This window comes from Melanotaenia boesemani, chromosome 9 (assembly GCF_017639745.1).
Source record: "Melanotaenia boesemani isolate fMelBoe1 chromosome 9, fMelBoe1.pri, whole genome shotgun sequence".
Lineage (NCBI taxonomy): Eukaryota > Metazoa > Chordata > Actinopteri > Atheriniformes > Melanotaeniidae > Melanotaenia > Melanotaenia boesemani.
This window is the reverse complement of record NC_055690.1, coordinates 21,087,954-21,107,148: the sequence shown is the minus strand read 5'-3', so window position 1 is coordinate 21,107,148 and position 19,195 is coordinate 21,087,954. Positions and strand designations below refer to the sequence as shown.

At 39.0% G+C, this 19,195-nt stretch overlaps 1 protein-coding gene across 1 annotated transcript; it reads left to right on the top strand.

The window, feature by feature from the left end:
• Positions 1–5: 5 nt before the first annotated feature.
• On the top strand, positions 6–19,186 carry LOC121645402. The gene is made up of 35 exons (XM_041993827.1): positions 6–83; positions 669–889; positions 970–1,116; positions 1,211–1,375; positions 1,539–1,690; positions 1,849–2,017; positions 2,157–2,265; positions 2,631–2,767; positions 2,924–3,049; positions 3,650–3,829; positions 4,541–4,765; positions 4,908–5,034; positions 5,229–5,428; positions 5,542–5,754; positions 5,950–6,095; positions 6,553–6,680; positions 6,805–6,949; positions 8,488–8,620; positions 8,752–8,901; positions 8,991–9,117; positions 9,211–9,422; positions 9,520–9,682; positions 10,505–10,593; positions 12,804–12,964; positions 13,511–13,625; positions 14,228–14,424; positions 14,506–14,554; positions 14,656–14,802; positions 14,878–15,213; positions 15,366–15,463; positions 15,548–15,654; positions 15,742–15,821; positions 16,885–16,913; positions 17,010–17,138; positions 17,537–19,186. The coding sequence occupies exons 1-35, from the start codon at positions 46–48 to the stop codon at positions 18,092–18,094; spliced, it is 5,508 nt and encodes a 1,835-aa protein (XP_041849761.1). The 5' UTR covers positions 6–45; the 3' UTR covers positions 18,095–19,186.
• The last annotated feature ends 9 nt before the right edge of the window (positions 19,187–19,195 follow it).

Sequence of the window (19,195 nt, the reverse complement as noted above, 5' to 3'; positions counted from 1 at the left end):
GACTGTCCACCTTGTCCTCCTGGATTCTTCTGTGATAATCCTGCAATGGCAGAACTCACTGACGCACTCCCATGTCAGGCTGGGTAAACATACCTTCTCATTCTCAGCAGCTTTTGTGGTTGTTTACTGTTTTTCTCTGTTTGAAATATATTTGATTCTCTTTGAAAAAAGTAGTTTGCTGTTAATGGTTCAGTTTATTTCTATTTTATTAATTAGCTTTATTTTAAAAGCTCTGAAATAAGCTAGACTTGGAGGAAGAAAAATTAAAATTCAAATCATTTTGAAATAAAATGACCCTGAAGCATTGGTTATCATAGCTGCTAGCTATTGAGAATTTTTTGCACCATCAGATTGCTTCAGATTAGTAAAACAATTTCCATAAACTGAGTCAGTTTTAGAGCCAGTAACTTAAATTGATTTGCAATTTCAGTCATTCTTACTACAGTGTTTTTTGTTTACATTCTTATTACAGAAAATTATTTGCAATTGCAAAACCAATAAATGTGATGACCATCATTTGAAATTTGTGGCCTGAGCCTTGTCTACACTTGTCCTACAGCCTTACACATAAATGGCGTTTCCACACTGACAGATTGTTCAGTCTCACTTATGGCAGCTTGAGGCAACATTTTATGATGTAAAGTTTGTTTCCCTGTTTACGCCTACAGGTATGTGTGCTTGGGTGGCAGTTCCAGTCCCAGTCCAGCTGATGGTTCCCATGGTTACCCCTGCCCTCCTGGCTATAGCTGTCCAGTTGGCTCGGCAAGTGAGGTGCCCTGTGAACCAGGCACTTACAGTCCTGCCCCTGGAGCACACAATTGCACAGTGTGCCTGAAAGGAACCATGTGTCCCTCCACAGCTACTAAGGAACTCTCTACCTGCCCAGCTGGTGAGGACTTAGAAAATAAACTTTAAATCAACTATATTACCTTTTTGTAATCATATTAAACATCATCATCTTATTCTTAGGTTATTTTTGCCCTGCTGGTACAGCCCAGCCTCAGCCGTGTCCTTCAGGGACTTTCAGTAACCAAACAAGTGCCTACTCTCACTCTGTCTGCACACCATGTCCTTCTGGTTTGTACTGCAGCTCATATGGAGCCTCAGCACCTCAAGGTGAACAGACACAAAGATAATTACTTGTGCTTCCTTGCTTAAGCTAACCAGTATGAGATGAATAAACTGACAGTGTCTTTGTACTTTTTTGTAGGTCAGTGTTTGCAGGGTTACATCTGTCAAGGTGGAGCTACAGAGCCAATACCCAAGGCCTCTGATAATTTTCCTGGGAATGGTCCTTGTCCCGTCGGCCACTTCTGTCCAGCAGGGTGCCTCTCCCCAGTTCCATGTCCTCTTGGCAGCATTCGCAACACTACTGGTACACCTTAGACTTATCATGACATATCAATTTCTTTGTTATAGTCACAACTTTTTGCCATGGGCTGCATATCTCAGATCCCACATATTTCCTTCAGTTCAGATCTGGCATTTGAATTTGTTTGCTCATCTCAATCACTCTTTACCTTTGTTGTTGTCTGTAGGGGGTGTGTCCATGGAGAGCTGCTTTGCTTGTCCTGCTGGTCATTATTGCTCTGTTGAGGGTCTGGCCAGTCCCACTGGCCCATGTGCCGCTGGATTCTACTGCCCTTTTGACTTCTCTTCAACTACTCCACTTGCCTTCCTCTGTCCCAAGGTAAGTTTATTCCTGTCTACTTTTATTCTTGTTTTGTCTTTTACATTGATTTTCTTTTCCATGTGACAGATGCTTGTGCTGCAGTTTTCATTATTAATGTCCTGCCAAGTGTAAAAGAAGCCCTCAGATGAACTGTGATTATTTTTATTGAAACCCAGGGTCACTTCTGTCCAGAGGGATCTGCCCTGGCCATGCCTTGCCCAACAGGACAGTACCAGCCTAATCCAGGCTCAGAGACTTGCATCCCTTGTCGACCTGGATACTACTGTGAGGAAACCATTGTGGGAGATCCATGGCCCTGCCCACCACACTCCTTCTGTCCTGCAGGTATCTTTTAGGGACTAACTTGACTATGAAGGAGTTAAAACTCAAATTTAAGAGTACAATTGGTAGGTGGGGATATATTTCTGTAAAATAATGATAAAGTAGTTATTGCTTTTGTGTTATTTACTATTCTTTTTTTTAGGGACAATGGTGCCTCAGCCCTGCCCTAATGGGACATACACCCATCCAAGCCAGGGAGGACTACAAGATGAGAGCGAGTGTTTGCCATGCCCTCCGGGAAAGTTTTGCAGGTACACTGTATGCATCATCGCCCTGCTTCATGTGTACTAAAACTATTACATCCAGTATAAAACTACACAGTTGTATGATTAAGCAGGAGCAATATAAAGACATTGTAAAACAAGCTGGAGGGTTAGTACTCATCATCTCATTTGATTATATAGTTGGCAGAAAGCAGGATTTCATGTTGATTCATTGTAGTTCACTGAACGGGGAAATTAATACCTTAATATGCGTCAGCGTAATTAATGCAGATTAAAGGAGGTGAAAAATTATATAATTATCCTCCCTTTAATCTAACAAAGCATGTATTTATGTGTCTCGTTTTAATTTGTGTGTATAAAGCATAAAGTAAAATTGTCTCTGCTTTCCATAGGGTTGGTAAGATCCAGGGTGTTTGTGCTGCAGGGTATCTTTGTGTTTCTGGGAGTGCAGATTTTACCCCTCAGGGACCAGTTTTGAACTTGACCTTTTGCCATTGGGGTGTGCAATGTGCTGGACCGTGTCCACCAGGTAAAAATCCCCATCAAATTGAGTAAAAGTTTTTGATTGTCACATACCAATTTGTGTTCCTGCAAAATGTCTTCATATAATGTGATTCTTGAGATTAAATTTCCTCAAACAATAACTAGTTAAACTGTGTAAGAATTAATAACCTCTTTATTCTAGGATTTTATTGTCCTGAGGGCACAGAACTGGCTCAAATGTGTCCTGCAAATACAGTCAGAAGCTCCTCGGGAGGTATGAGCCTACAGGATTGCTTGCCCTGCCCACCACAGTACTGGTGTAAACCTGGTATGTTCTGGCAAAGATTTGAGTCATTTGAAGCTTTTTGTAACCACTGCAAACATATAGCAATACACAGTAAAGTTTAAATTCAGTTGAATTGATAAAAAGGTTGTAAACCAAACCTGCTATAAAACTATCCAGATCACTAATTTGTTTATATAAAGGTTAAAAAAAGCAGGTTTATACCCCAAGTTAAAAAGATTTCAGTTCAGATGCTTGTTAAGCAACATAAATAGAAACTCAGTCAGCTACTAAGCTCTGTCTAGCTCTGCCAGGCTCATGATTGCAGTAACTGCATGACTACCCGCACAGTAGATGTCTCTTGCACTGCATGGGTTTAGGACTATAATTCAAACTACCTGCAGAAAATTACAAAGAAGCAGGAGAGCCCTGTTTTTAGAAGTATAGCTGAGCTGTGGCTCATTAAATACTAATATGTTAGAAATGAAGCCTGGGGCAGGTACTTTATAGACCCTGCAATAGATCAATAAGATATCAAACTAAATTCTTCAACTTTTATGAAAGACTGTAACAAATGTGGCATAAAACGAGCCCACCATAATTTCTTTTTCTTCCAAATATTTGTGTGGTCATGTTTGTTTGCAGGAGACCCAGCTATTCACCTATGTCCTGCTGGTCATTACTGTGATGGTCTGCCTGGCAGTGATTTCAATGGGGGAACAGGACCAAGGCCGTGTCCTCTATACACTTATCGAGCTTCCCCTGGAGCACACAGCAAGGGTGACTGCCTACCCTGCCCTCCTGGCTCACACTGTAACAGCACAGGTCAGAAGTGATGTACAGAATCTCAGGCAGACCACTTATTAAAACTTTAGATCAAATACATATAAAAGATATTGCACATTTGTCCTTTAGAGTTACCCTATTTCGCTTTAGCTATATGCTGCCTCCCTGCAATATACTGTAATGAAGTATGAAATACACTTTAATATATTTCTCACTGGTGGGTTTGGATTTATATTTTTATAATCTATATTAATTCACAGTAAACTTTCCACCAAGGTTGTGCTGATTTCCATATATATGCACACTATTATATATACTGCCTGAGCCATTGCCTGAGATAAGAGTGAGAGAAATATATTGTGAGTGAAAGCAGTGAATTTAAAACTCCTCACCTGTGGCCACATAAACGCTTGAGCTGTGTATTTCCAAAGAAAATTTTTCTTCTTATCCTCCTCACAAATGCTTAAAGGTGAAGACTGAGATATATAGTAAATGGATAATGACCAGTGGGTAGTTTCCTTCCCAATTCTTCCTCTGGTTCTTTGTATGTGAATAGAGACTTTTCTCAAATGATAAATTACAACAAACTACACTTTTGTTACTTTTTATTTTAATAAGTTTAAAAGTTCTGGTGTCTGTTCCTTTGTCCTAATTCCTGCTGAATATGTGTGCTCGATGCTGCTGCAAACTACTTTCTTCATGTTGTGTGAAGAGATAAAAGGGGTTTGCAAAAAAACATTTATTTTCCAGGGCTTACAGACTACTCCAGCACTCCATGCCCACCTGGCTTTTGGTGCAGTGGGTCTGGACCCCCTATCTTCTGCCCAGCAGGCACCAAGAGACAGCTTCCTGGTGCTGCTGCACCCAACCAATGTGAACCCTGTCCAGGAGGAACCTTCTGCCCAGACGCTCACATAACAGGAAAGCCCAATGTCGAAGGGATACCCTGCAGGGCCTCTTATCAATGTCCTGCTGGTAGGTTTATCAGCACAGTTTATAGTCACTGCACATATCGCTGTATCTGATGAATTATTCAATTTTAATAAATATCTTTCTCTTCAAACACTCAAAGACGAAGGTTTTACTGCCGTAATGATTTTTCTTCTTTGCACTCCAGGTGCAGTTTCAGAAATGCTGTGTAGAGCAGGCTCATACTGTGGACCTCAGACTGCTGAGCCTCAAGTCTGTCCAAAGGGATTTTTTTGCCCTCAGGGATCCCATTCCTATAACAACCCCAAACAACTGTGAGTGCATGAAAGGTCTAGAAACCTGTAAAATCTGACATGGAAACAAACCTCTGCTTTAAGATTTTTGTTCATTTGAGGGGCTTTAATAGTAGAAATTATGAAAATTTAATGGGTTTCTATTGATTTTCCTGGGCAGGGGTGAAACCATTTTTTGTTGTTGTTATTTAAACTCATGTTGTCATCCTCCACAGATGTCCATTTCCCTATTACTGCCCAGTAAACAGCTCCACCATGAAGTCCTGTGAAGGAGGTTTGATGCCTGTCAACACAAGTGGGCTAAGAGGATCCAGAGATAGCTGCTGTAGTCTGTGTGAAGGGGGCACCTATCGTCAGTACCTGTCTCCCATTCTGCAATGCCTTCCATGTCCACCAGGATACTACTGTCCTCCAGGTGTGTTTCTTTAGAAGATAATAATAGATTAAATTATTACAAAAAACTGACAATATTTTTCATCTTACTGACCTACTCTGATGAATGTGGGGAATAATTTTTTAATGTAACAGGCACAAACAACTACAAGACAAACCCTTGCCCTCTTGGCTTTGTTTGTCCCTTGGTGTCCACTCAGCCGATACCCTGCCCACCTGGCACCTTTGGTAACCTCACTCATGCTGAGAACATGGATGATTGTTACCCATGTCCAGCTAACACCTTCAACCATCTGCCAGGTCAGAAGGCCTGCTTTCCCTGTGGTAGTTCCTCCACCTCACCAGCTGGTGAGATGCCTCCATAATTGTATCATATGTTGTTGTTTTCATGTGATAAAACTGTCAAAAACAAAACAAAAATGGTAATTTACTATATGTAAGTGGAAAGTTTTCTTGTGAATAATGATGTTTTGTTCCAGTGTGAGGTTCTGATTAAAAAGAGTTGCTTGTTGTTCATTCACTGTGCTCCACTATTTCCCGCAGGTTCTTCCTCTTGCACATGCATTGGTAAGAATCGAGCTTTCCAGTATTCTGATGGATCATGTTTGTGCAGAACAGGGTTTATCTTCTACAATGAGCTGGATTTCAAAAGCTCCATATCAGATAGTGAACTGGACTGTCAGCCTGAGGTCAGTAAAACCTGAAATAGCTTTATACTTAAAAATAATAAGAAGAAATAATAAAATGAATGTCTTGCTTTCTTTAGATTTTTTTAAAACTGTATCTATAATAGACTTGTCTCAGAAAAAGCAGTTTCTACTTTAAAACTTCTAAACGAAATGTCATCTAAACTGTTAATTTGGGTGATATATTCTTCTGCAAATTGCAATAGCTTCCCAGGGTCTGATGGTGGAGTTTCCTGGAAGCAACTTTTCTCAACTTGCACACTGCATTAATTTAAACCTTTTTTTTTTTTTTTTTTTTGCATTTTTCTTTTTGCATTTGCATCTTTGTGAGATGAGGATCATTATAACCCTGTCAGCTGGTGAATTTTCAGAAAGTTCAGTCAAGAGTGATGCAACAAACAGTAACGTCCATGTGTTTGAAATCCTTTCAGATGTCAGTGTCTATGTTTGCATGTCTCAGGTGAACAGACGGTGTGCTTCAGGAGAGGTACGTTTAGCAGCATCCAGAGACTGTGTGTCACCATCCCTCTACTCCTGTAATATCACCTGTGGACCACACGGAGGAACTCTGGATGTGGAGATGGGCATGTAAGCCTCACTTATATTTGTGTGCAAACACTACAATGGCTTATGTTATCTGGGTAGTACATTTTTTAGCCTCATATGCTGCCTTTCTGTCCTTTGCCTTATCTGCTTGATCTTGCTGCTCCAGCTGCCAGTGCGAGCAATATGTGTCTGCAGAGGAGCTTTGTAATACTTCCTGCCTATCCAGACTACCTCATCTCTCTGCCCAGCTTATGCCAGATGGAAACCTGTTGCTCAGCCTCAAAGAAAGAGACAGCATGGTCTGGTCTAAGGTAACAGAAAGCTGACGGTGCCACAGACAAACTGATGATCAGATATGCCTGTTTAGCAGAGTGAATTATCCAGTCCAATCCATTTATTTACCATATGCTTATTTGTTACCCTAAATGTGTGTAAAAATGAGAAAACATATTTGAAGGCTGCTACTGCCAGATAAAAATAAGCACAATACAAAATTTTTATTGCACAGCCAAGTAACTTTCCAGACTGCATGGTCTGCCTCCATCGATTTGCTGTTGGAAAGCTTGGTGCAGCATTTATGGGTTTTGTCTCTTCGGTGTCTCAGCAGGACACACATTGAATATTGTTGCAGCTGCAGATTTTGTGATTTCGTTGCATATGGCAATGGAAGAATTATAAATAATGAGCAAGTTAGCAGAACAGAAAAGAGTTTAGTTCAACAAAAAGACCTCTTCGTCTTAGTTTTCAGTAAGTCTCATCATCTCTGAATAAAAATGTTTTTGGGTGTGTGGGAATGGGTTTGGCATCATTTTAAAATTTTTATTATTTTGCTATTTTACAACAGCAAGTCTTTTTTTTTGTGCACAGATATATCTAAATTCAACCATCCATCTTCCACAAGATGTTAATTAAATGTTTGAATGTCTCACTGGAAAGACAGAGATTTTTGGTTACATATCATCATGATGTAAAACCAACAATGAATCAGTGTCTACTAATATTCCAATTGTATCCTCAACATACCTGACATATAAACGAAAGCAGTTTACATCTGGATGACACTGCCATGAGGTATTTTTACAGACATTGGTTGCTTTCAGTAATTCATATGTTTCTGACCTTAGTTCCATGCAACTGACTTGTTTTGATTATGCACATTCCTGGGCCCGTTTTTTCTATACCACCCCGGGGCTGAAAAACTACACTTCACAACTTTTTATTTTTTCTAGCCTTAGGCATCACATGACAGTTAATTTACGGCTCCATGTCACAAGCTTTGGACGCACACAATGGCTGATTCAGCAAAAAAACACAGTGCATTCTCAGAGGAAGTGTAAAAAAAGAATAAGAGAAAATGAAAGAGTAAGAGATAAGACATAAGTCAACACTGGACTGACTTTTACTGGCTGGAGTGAAATCAGAAAAGAGACAGGATGCAAGATGACTGCAGAATTAGCCTGTGATGGGGCGCCAAAGTGTGGAAATCTGACAAGAGATTTCATTCCGACTTTGAATTTTGGTCAGCCCCAGTCAGTGTTCAGACCAACGTTCAAGCTGAGCTGTATGATTAGCTTAATCTATTTTGTACTTTTAGCTGTGCCAAAAACAATATTTTTTTTTGTAAATGTACAATCCACTAAACATGTTACAGATATTTTCAGCAAAAAAGTTTAAATAATAAAAGTAAAACAATAACGCCACTTGTTTTTGTTTAGTTTTGGATCTTTGAACATTAGTCCAGTTTCAGTTGAAGCATGCTGTGGCATTGTATAGTTGTTTCACTACTTCTCTGGTTTAATTTTTTTTCTGTTGTTTTTCTTTTTTATTATTATTTTCTGTTTACATCCAGACAGTAACAAATGTTTTAGGCCCAGATATACACACAAAGACCTCTGGAAAAATACATTTGGTCCAGTTTGACTCTGAAGGACTGTTTGGTTGGATTCCCCGACAAAAGGACCTTGTCGAGCAGTTTCTGTCAGGTGACCAGATATGTCACATTGATTACTGTTCTTTTAAATCTCTATTCAGCCCACATGATTCTGTGCCCAGCCTCAGTTCCCACTGTATTTGTACAGCAAGTAAATTTGACACAATATTTTTCTCTATACAGAACCAATAGAAATCCTGAACACAAGATCCAGGAACAGGAGATTTACAAAAGACAATGATGTTCTGACCATCCTCCCTAGAATCCTGAATCCCATTGTCTGTCTTTCCTCTGGTGACATGCTCATTTTTCATCTTACCATCAACCACACTGGTACCATATATTTGGCTTACTTAGTGGTTTTAGATGATTTTTTTTTTTTTTTCATTTTAAAAACATCTTTTTCTAATTTTATTTACTAGATCGCCATCTCAGCCATTTTCCAGTTTACCAGAAAGACCACCTGTTTAATAGTAACCCCAGCTGGGACTTTGGTGCCTTCAGACATCTGCAGATACTCATGAAGCAAACAAACATCAACTCTTCCAGGTAGTTTAGATTTCACACAGTATTCATCATATTAAATGACATTTTGCCAAAATAACCCCTGAACTCATCTCTTTACTTTCCTCCTCTCTTCAGGTTTGCCCATGTTTTCTCAGAAACCGGCAAGTATGTGTTTGTGGACAGTGCTGTCCCTGAGTGGAGTATGGTGGTGGTGGTCAGTGAGGAGGGAACGGAGTGTGACCCCAGAGCTGCTGCATTTCAACCAATGACTCCAGCACACTTGGTAAAGTATGGCATCATCAAGAAGCACCGACTTAACCTTCTACCAGACTGGGAAGTGATTGTCGGTAGGCATTTATATATAAATACTATGAATTAAATCAACTTAAAATCAACAAAATAGCTTTCTGTATTTCACTATGACACAATGCTATATGTGTGCAGGGATCCTTTGTCTGCTGTTGGTCGTGGTAATTGTTCTTACCACCACTGTGCTAGTCTTGCGACCCAGCAAAGCAAAGCTTGTCCCACAGTGGAAGACAAAGCCAAAGTGGCGCAGCCTCGGGGAGCCCTTCTGTCCGACAGAGTGTGTTTGCAGCAGAGAAAGGTGTGTTTGATAGGAAGGTTAAAGTTCTGATGTCAACACATGTTGGTGTTTTGGTATTATGTTGCAACACCCAAAAAGATAAAATAAAGTGGAAAGTTTTACATTAATAAGATATTGTTATATGACTGAAAGAATGTTTGCAGTGCTATGACACACAAAGAAATGTTTTGCATTAAAAATTAAAACTAGCCTATATTTTTACAACATAAAACTCATGGTTACATAAATTCTTAATTTTGTTTACTAAAGGATGCTTATATCCCTGGAGACTTCCTTCCCCCTCCAGCTGAAAATTCAATGATAAACAATGCTGCTTTCAAAGGGTCAAAGATGTTTTCCCCTCTGCACAGCCTTACAAATTTTAAAATCCCTCTTGATAATTCCTAATTGTGGACAAGAGAAAGTGCTTGTTGTTACTGTGACTGTCCTCATTCTATCAGATAGTGGGAAAAACACTAAAGCTAGATATAGAATAAACAACGGAGGATATTGCTCCAACATATATGCAAAAACGATATTCAAATAACTTGCTAACAAAAAAAGTAAGCCATATCATAATACATAAGCATAACTTAATCAGATTGTTTAAATAAGTCACATTCCTTTATTTTACCCTTTGTTTTACACTATTCACTATAAAGATTATTAATATATTGTTACAACCCAAAACATGTCTTGTTTAATTTCTGCTACCAAGATATAAAAAGTTAAAGAGCAGTCCATATTCCAGAGATAAAAGGTTTTAAACTGTGTAAAACGTGCTAAAAGAGTCTCAGCAATGTTTCAAATTAAGTCCTGTGTGGCTTCATCTTTGTGTTTTAGCATTGTTATGCAAAGCCAAAGTGGCATTCTTGGCACTAGAGGTGTAGGAGAAGGAGCAGAAGCAGAGGAGCCTGCTGTATCAAGGGGGGGTAAGTTGTCAGATTCTTTTCTTGTTTTTTTAGAAGCATCATTAAGAAATTTAAGGAGATTTGAGGCCAGCTTACTACTGAATCTGATTCTCACAAGTGTAGTCTTGTAGGTACTGGATGAGCCTAGAGGCTATTAATTCAGTATCACCAATCAAAACATGAAGACAGTATACTTATTTTTAGCTAAGACCAGCCTGAGAAAGCGATATATTTATGACACCACATTACCAGTGTAATCCTGGTTCTTCGAAAACTGAATGAAGTATCTAACTATGGAAAGTGCCCTCTGCCATGAATAATCACTACAAGGCTTCACTACCACCAAGTCTATCAAAAACAGACCAATTAAATGTCTGGCGTGGGGGGGGTCCTTTCCTGCTTGTTGCCAGGTGCCTTAAATGCTCAAGAGTAATTCTTCCACGTGCCCATCTTGAGCCATGATAAGATTGGCATCACATGCCCATCCCAAGGGCAGGTAAAAAGCTTAGAGCCCACACTAAGGACAGAATGCAGATAAGACACAGTCACACCTTACAGATAACCCCCACAGAAACCCCTTTAAACAGGACCCATGAGGTAGAAGTACCTCACATGGAATGTGCACTCAGAAGCCCACAGCCCTAATATAACACACCAAATATCACCTACCACCTAATGTGACAATCGTCGGTGCGATAGAGGCTTCCCCCTTGTGACCAGGGGCCAAGGACATGAAGTGCTGGTTACCTTACTAGACCTCCTAATCTTGTCCATATTAATGCATAAAGGGATCCTAGAAAATCCTTAATGACCTGTTTATTCTGGTTCGCAGGTTTGAACAGTTGAGACACAGTGAAAATGCCACTGACTGCTCCACCAGTGGAGGGTCAGCATCACCCAAAGTTTCATTGTTAGCTATATCAAGGCCAGAATAACCCTTAATTGGAACACTGTAGTGAAAAGATTTATCCCGATAACGCCTGACCATCTTCATCTTCATACATGTGAGAAGGCTGAATTTTTCCATCAAAGAGACCCCTTTTTTCCACTGTGATCCTGTTGTGCAGGTATGTTAATAACCAGTAGACTTGCCCACTCACATTTGTGTAGGTCGACCTCATGGGTCACCAAAGAAGGATTTCTCGTCAGAATCAAGAAACTGGCCACTATGTGCCCCCCTACAAGTACCCACTTTATCACCAGACTTAGGTTCAGTGTTGGAGCTGCTATTACTTACAGGCACTGTGCAAGATATGGAGGGTTTTGTGCAACAGTGGCAATAATCTGAGGAGCTTGCATCTGCCAGTGATGTCTGAGTGTGCTTCAAATCCATGAATGCAATGCAGATGGGATGCTGGTCCTTCCCTCTGATGGTGAACGTACAATAAGCTGGGCAAGATCTGGAAATGATATACTTAACCTTGCCTTCAACCTAAGTGGTAGCCATTATGCTAACACAGCCTAGAGAACCAGTGATTGCAAAAGAATGAAAGAAGACAGATAAAATAATTTGCATTGCTGGTCTGAATTAAGTGGGTCTGCCACATTGCCAAAATAAATACCCATGAATTACACAAGTTCATGAAGAAAAACGTAAGCTTTTTTTCCAAGTAACTCAACACAACTAACTCAAATTAATGAGTGAGTCTGCAGAATACTGTTTAATCCATTTAATTTGTGTTGGAGCAGGGAAACATTGAATACCTCATGGGACCGAACTGAATAGCCCTGCTGTAGAGGCTGCTTTCCATAGTGAAATACTGACTAAGGTTTGACAGAGAACTCCCTTCAGCCCTGGTTTGCTTGTTTTGAATAAACTACTACTTCAATAAATCAAACAGTGAAAATGTGTCTGGGATTACTTAGGCGGCACTTTTCCATGTGACTGGTTTTCAATGCAGTTACATTTGTTTATTTCTTGTTTCCAGCAGTAAAAATGGAACTGAGTCCCATGTCAGTTTATGCTTGTTGCATTATTCATGCAGGTTGATAAGACATTCAAGTCATTATGAAATTATCACACATGACTAGTTAGCAGTTAGCGATCTATTCCAAGTCTGATTGTTAATAAAGAAATGAATGATTAATGTTGCATTTTAATGACTTCTGTTGATGTCATTTAAGGAAGTTAGAAACTCTCCTGAATTGGTATGAATCCATATTAAAGAATTTTTTTCAGGGTGCAGTTATGCTCCATGAGATTATCTCCAATTACAACTGGTCCCATTTAGGGAGAGTGTCAGGGTGCTGTGATCTGGAGGAGTTCAATGTGAAGACACTGTATGACAAGCTAGAGGACCAGAACCTCCATATTGCCTCTCAGCTGGCTCGACACCGCAAAGACATCCAGGAATTTTATAGAAATATCTGTCAACAGACCGAATCAATCAAGGTGAGTGTCATTAAAATAACAAAGTGTGATGATTACATTTAATGTATTTAATAACACTTAATAAAGGCCTGAACTATCAGTGATTTTCACCTGTGGTCACAGGCCATCTACAATGTCTACTTTTGGGTTACCAGCTTGCTGAAAGCTTGTTCTTATCTTATTACTATTTGCATTTCTGTTTAGCACAGAAATTAAATCAGTTTAGATACGATGTCCTGCACCTCTCTCCTAGAAGGCATACTGTCCATTGGAAAGGTCTTTCTGAAGAAAAATTCTCATGACATGTCAAGCTAGAATGAGACTTTTTACAAACTAGCAACTCAAATGTTTTTTTTTTTTTTTTTGTCATCAATGGCACAATTAAAATATAATACAAAAGTAAGTAATACATTAACCATGAATGAATTAATCAGATACAACCCAATATAAATACTTTATAAAGGTCACCTTTACTGGTAAGTGATACATACTTATTTGCTTGTTTGTTTGTTTTTTGTAATGTGTAGAAGTATTGGAAACATTATAAAGCTGTATATTTTCTTTCAGAATGTCTTTGAAAATATGGACGGTAAAAAACTGAGTCTTCTTAAGGAGATTCTTATCCATAATGCAATGAAGGATAAACTGCCTCACAGTTATGTAGGGGAAGGAGACAGACAAGGTAAAACTAACTAATGATGACATACACTGTATGCTATTTATAAGTGATGTCGGTTTTACTAAAGTTTCATCAGTCAACAGAAAATAATGTCTTAACTGGTAACGCAAGATGGATTTGTTGTTTCTTTTTGGTTTTTTGAATTCTGTTTTTTTATGTGTTTATCTCAGCTTGTCTGTTTGATTGTGAAAAAGAAACTGGAAACAAGCACTCTTTTATCAATCAAAGCCATCATTTATAATGTAGGTCATCTAAAAAAATTAGGCTTCATCAAGTTTTTCTAGTTTTTCATATTGTTTGAGGAACTCATTTCAGATCATCAGAGCATTGCCAAGAATTTTATATATTCTATATTTTGCGTTTTATTCCTTTTTTTTTTATCTTTCCACATCAAAGCTTTTCTTCCTCTGATTTCCCAGTAACTCTGAATAATTTTTTCCGATTACACAAAATTGGTTCTAAAGATTGAAGTTCTGAAATTGTATTTAATGTCTCAGAGACCAGAAAAGCTGAAGATGTTTGTCACAAAAGTCATTAAATGCTTTTTTTTCCCTTTCTTTTTTTAAAAACCATCTAATCTAATGGAAACATCCTGACCACCCAAGCTGCAGCCTCTATTTCATTACTGGGAACTGTTCTTAGATCAGTGGAAGCTCTGCTGTGCAGACTGACAGCAGAAACATGGCAGAACCAGGATTTGCCTGGTCTCTCATACTCTCATGCTGGTCCTCATGATACCAGAGAGTGTGAGCCTCAAGCTGGATACATGCAGCCCAGTGACACCAACATGTGTTTTACTCAGGTACAGCACTGCAGTGGCATTAGTTTGGTTTGCATCATATCCTAAAATAAGTAGAGATTTATTCATTTCAAATTTCCACAGTTTTCATCCATGACTATGACCAAAACAGGCCATTTGCCACATGAGGAAGGTAAGCAATAAATCTTTAAATGTACAGTGGTTTGTTCCATTTATGAGAATATTAGGATATTATTGCAGATCATCCAGACATTTTATTTCTCTGTTCCTTAGATCAAATACAGAGTACAGCTCCATGTCTCAATGATCATGACCTAGCCAAGCTGGTCACCATGTCTCCTTTATTCAAAACCCTGCAAGAGATTCAGGAGTCCTTACAAAATCTCACCCCAGATGAGCCATGTCAGCATCTTCACAATGGTACAGAAACATAATACTAAACATGGTAGTTTAAAACCCAAGGAAGAAACTAACATCTTAAAATGTTTGTTTTAGCTGCTATGGAGCATTGTGTCCAGAAGAACCAAAATGGGCAGCTTATCCCGACTGCACTAGACAACCTCTCGCCCCAACACTCTGCAGTTTTCCTGTTTGGTTGTCAGGTGATGCAGCTGCTGGCAAACTGCCCAACGTTCCCTTCTGTGCTTCTGTTATTGGCCAAGTCAATCCCCGTTTCCTCAACTCCTTCAAATGAGAATTTGCTGCTAAATTGTTCTGGAGAGTTCTACTTTGATGTGACCAATCAAATCCTTTATTTATCAGAGGAAAAGCTTCAGCATGTGGGCCATTTCACTGCTATCATCCTGCAGTCTATGGCCCACATAGCAGCAGGTAATAAGAAAAACAGAAGAAAGTCCTGTAAGTCAGTCGTATCTTACTTTGCAATGGTCATATGTCGTACAATATAGTAGTCCAGGCAATTATATTTGAAAGCACTAAGTATCTAATCTTCTCTGGAAACAATATGATGTATTTTTATCCAGGATCAAAACCCCAGAGGTTTATGCAAGCTCTTGATGAGGCCATTTCAGTTCTGAGCCTTCAGCTGTTCAATCTTTCTCTCAAATGGAGCACAGCAGAGGTGTGTAAAAGCTATTTAAAACTCAATTGTTATTCTTCTGCTGGTGAATTTAGGCAAATCATTCTTCATGCCTTCTTTTCACAGTCAAATTTCGATGCATTAGATGGGCAGCATGGCACTTTAGTTGAACAATTTCTCAACATTAGAGTTCCTTCTGAAGCTCGCTTTACTGAGCAGCTGTTAGCTAGCAGGTTGGTGATTGAGATTAAATCTACAGCAAAGGGTATGACAAACAAGTTATGCAGATACAATAAACTTCTTTCTGTATTTCAAATTAGACTCAAGAACTATAAATATTTCCAGCTGGAGCAGGTTATATCCAACCTCAAACAAAGTTCAACTCCAGACACTGAGACAGGTATGAGAGCTGTTCATTTCTGCTGTGATGCAGTTTAATCATCGTTTGCAAAATAAATAACAGCATTTTATTTCCCCTATACTATTCACTGTTTAGATAAAATGCATAAAAAATTCTTCTTCTTCTTCTTCTTCTTCTTCTTCTTCTTCTTCTTATTCTTATTATTATTATTATTATAATATGCAAAAATGTTACATTTCACAAAATGCCTTTTGTCCTCAGAAAGTAAGAATTGCATATGAACATGACAGTGTTGATAAAATTGGTTCTACAAAGCAAAAATGTTTTTTGAATATTTTAACTGTCAAAACCATTGTTTGAAAATGTACAATACGGTGCAAATTAGTCCCAACTCTCCTTGAACTTTTACCTGCTTTTCTGTAACTAAGAGGAAACCTCTGCAGCTGTAGAAAGGAAACATAACACCTTTTGAGCAGTAATGCAGTCATTTGTTGTATATATGAAAGGTCAAGAAAACAGAGAGGGCTGTGTGAAGTTGGGTTAGCACTTTGAACTTTAAAGCCGTCCTGTCAAAGGTAAATTTCCACTACTCTGCAAAGGACAATTTTTGTAGGTCTAAGCCTAAAAATCATCGACTCCTCCATCAGAATTATAACTTGAACGCCGTACAAAGAAAAGACCCACACACTGAAATAGCCAGTTTAATTGTTTTACAATATAAATGCACCCCTATAAACAAATGCACAAAAATCCTTTTGTGATTTTAGTCTATCAGGTTTTTTCTCTCCTTTCCTTGTCACAAACTATAAACATCATTAAGCTGCTGTGGGTCCTGGAGGGAAAGTCAATTTTTACATCTCCACTTAGAGTTTTTCCTTTTCCCCAGAAATTGTCCAATATCCAAATTACCAGAGTTCATTTTTTTTATTGACGGTGTTTCAGTGAGTACTGAGGCTGTGTGTAATAGATGCTCATGGCTCTGCTAGAAAAGCAATAGTCATATATAGCTTGTTAGTTTGTGGTTTTGATTGTTTCATTCTGTCATTACAGATTCTGGTAAGACAGGTGGTAATCATTAATAATCAAAATATATTGTCTGCAGGTTTACCAGCGAAAGGGACACCAGTGCAGGTAACACGCGTAAAAATCATAAACGATGTTCATTTAAAAGATTATCACGGTCTTTTTTTCACATTTAATATTATTTAATTGTTTCCTGTGTTCCAGATGTTTTGTGTAGAGGAGGAAATTGACCGCATGAGTGAGTCTTTCTTGCAGCTAAGCATGCAACTACAGAGGAGAGCTCAGATGAGCACATGGCAAAAAGAGCGAGAGAACAGTGCTGGAAACCAAGTGGTAATTAGCTCTTCACATATACTCTGCAGTGTCCTAAGATTTTATACGAGTGGTAATTCAACTATGTTGTAAAAGGGTTTAGAAATAATTTCTTTTCGATTCATTTCCTGCTAACTTTGTTTTAGTTCCTTGCCACTCGATTATTGCCTTTCATATTAAAATGATATGTTCTTTTCAATGATAATAAATAATTTAAAGTATATAGCCATGCTGTTGATTTGCTTCTTTTCATCCTTGACTTGAAGGACAAAAGCACATATGAGTAGGCATGGATATGATGTGTGCCTGCATTTGCATTTTTGTGCTCTTTCTTGAAACTGTGCATGAATTCATTTTATATCTTTTACCACACATCATCTGCAGTGTATAATCTATGATCCATCTTTTTTTTTTTCCAGAATGCATCATCAACTAGCCTACCAGGCCTAAGTCGCAATGGAACAGTCCTGCTGGAACTGAAGAGATGCTATGTATCACAGCGCCTCAACGAGCTGCAAGTCACATTAGGCCAATTGAGACGGTGCCAGCAGAATGATAAGTTGAAAGATGGGCCAGGAGGTTGTACACAAAGTGAAAGCTACACTGCTCAGCGGGGGGAAAGGGAGCAATATCCTGTTGGAAATGGCTGCAGTCCCACTGACGGCCAGGGGTGTTACATTATTTCAGCTAGTCAGAGTCACAGCCAGCGCAGTGCAGAGAGCAAAGGTCTTGGTAGCTATAAACTGGAGAGTCATATTTCTGAGCAGCAAAGAAGTTGCACTCTCCAGAACAGCAATCCTGACACTTCACTGGACTGCCAGGTGCTAGGGAGCCATGAGCAGCTGCACCTCAATGTCCCAGGAAAGTTGAAGCCTAACAGTCAAATCACAATAGAAAATACAACAGGACACACAGATATTGATGACACATGGGTGGCTACTGATCATAAAGTGGATCTGAATATGGATAAATGCTGAAAAATGCATTTCCAGGTGCTGATATAATTTTCCCTGTGTCCTCTGTCATGTTTAGTCTAAAATAGTTTTGAGGTTATTTCTTTACTATATAATATTCTGTATTGTTTGATGGAGAAGGATCAGAATGACTGCTATGATAACCGGCTTTAAAACAATTTAGCTGCCCTCTTTTAATTATCAATGATGCCATAAAGAAATTATTCCTGGCAGCAAGCGGTGGGGTGATACAATCTGTCATCTTGTCCAAATAGTTTCTCAGTCAGGTTTAACACCAGTCCCTAAGAAAGCTCTGTTCATTACCATATTGTAATTAAGATAATCAACTTCAGCTGAGAGAACACAAGGTGACTCTTGTGTTTTCCATGTTGCTCCCTGATCAAGCACCTTCTTCCTTTTATAGAGGCGGCAACCTGCATGTATTTCTTTATAATTCATATAAAACTCTACATTTTCTACTTTTTTTTCAAAGATTTGTTCTCTAAATTATTTTAATTTTCCTATAGTTTCTCTGTAACCAACAGATGTGAAACAAAAACGTCTTACTCAAGTTGAAAGGCAGTCAGAGGAGAAGTCTGCTGCCTGATGCCTTCTTCTGGTTCAGTTGTTTATCTGACATATGGGGTTCTGGGTCTTATAATAGAAAGTCAGTATTCCTGCAGGGAGCTGTGAGCCAAATCAGAAGGTCAGATGGAGCAAGACTTCACTTACTATCAGTGTTAGCTTAGAGCTCCATGCCAGCTCCCTCAAGCTGAATACAGCATTGCCCTGTAGCTGTATGTGTTTGTGTACGTTTCTGTGTATGTGGGGTGTTGTAGAGTGACTCCCTGAGATAATATGCATTATCAGTTAGATTAGCTGCTTTGCCACTGATCTGGCCTGTGTGCCTCTCAGGACAAGGTGTCATGTAACGCCAACTGCTGAGCTGCACTGTGTGTAAATCTGTGTGTGATGATTTGCAGTTGCATTATTTTTGCTCTAGTTGTTTAGATCAACACATGGGTTATTTTAAGAGGGGTGGGTCTAAGTGATGTTTGTATATGTATATAGCATTAGGTTTATCTAATGCTTTGGAGGCTATTTTCCAAGCTGCATCTGCATTCC

What these genes read in the sequence shown, in the direction of transcription:
- LOC121645402 (XM_041993827.1), top strand. Translation starts at nt 46, where the DNA reads ATGGCAGAACTCACTGACGCACTCCCATGTCAGGCTGG. An exon ending in TGGAGCCTCAGCACCTCAAG is followed by an intron (nt 1,117 to 1,210) that starts GTGAACAGACAC and finishes ACTTTTTTGTAG; the next exon opens with GTCAGTGTTTGCAGGGTTAC. An exon ending in CCATTTGCCACATGAGGAAG is followed by an intron (nt 14,555 to 14,655) that starts GTAAGCAATAAA and finishes TCTGTTCCTTAG; the next exon opens with ATCAAATACAGAGTACAGCT.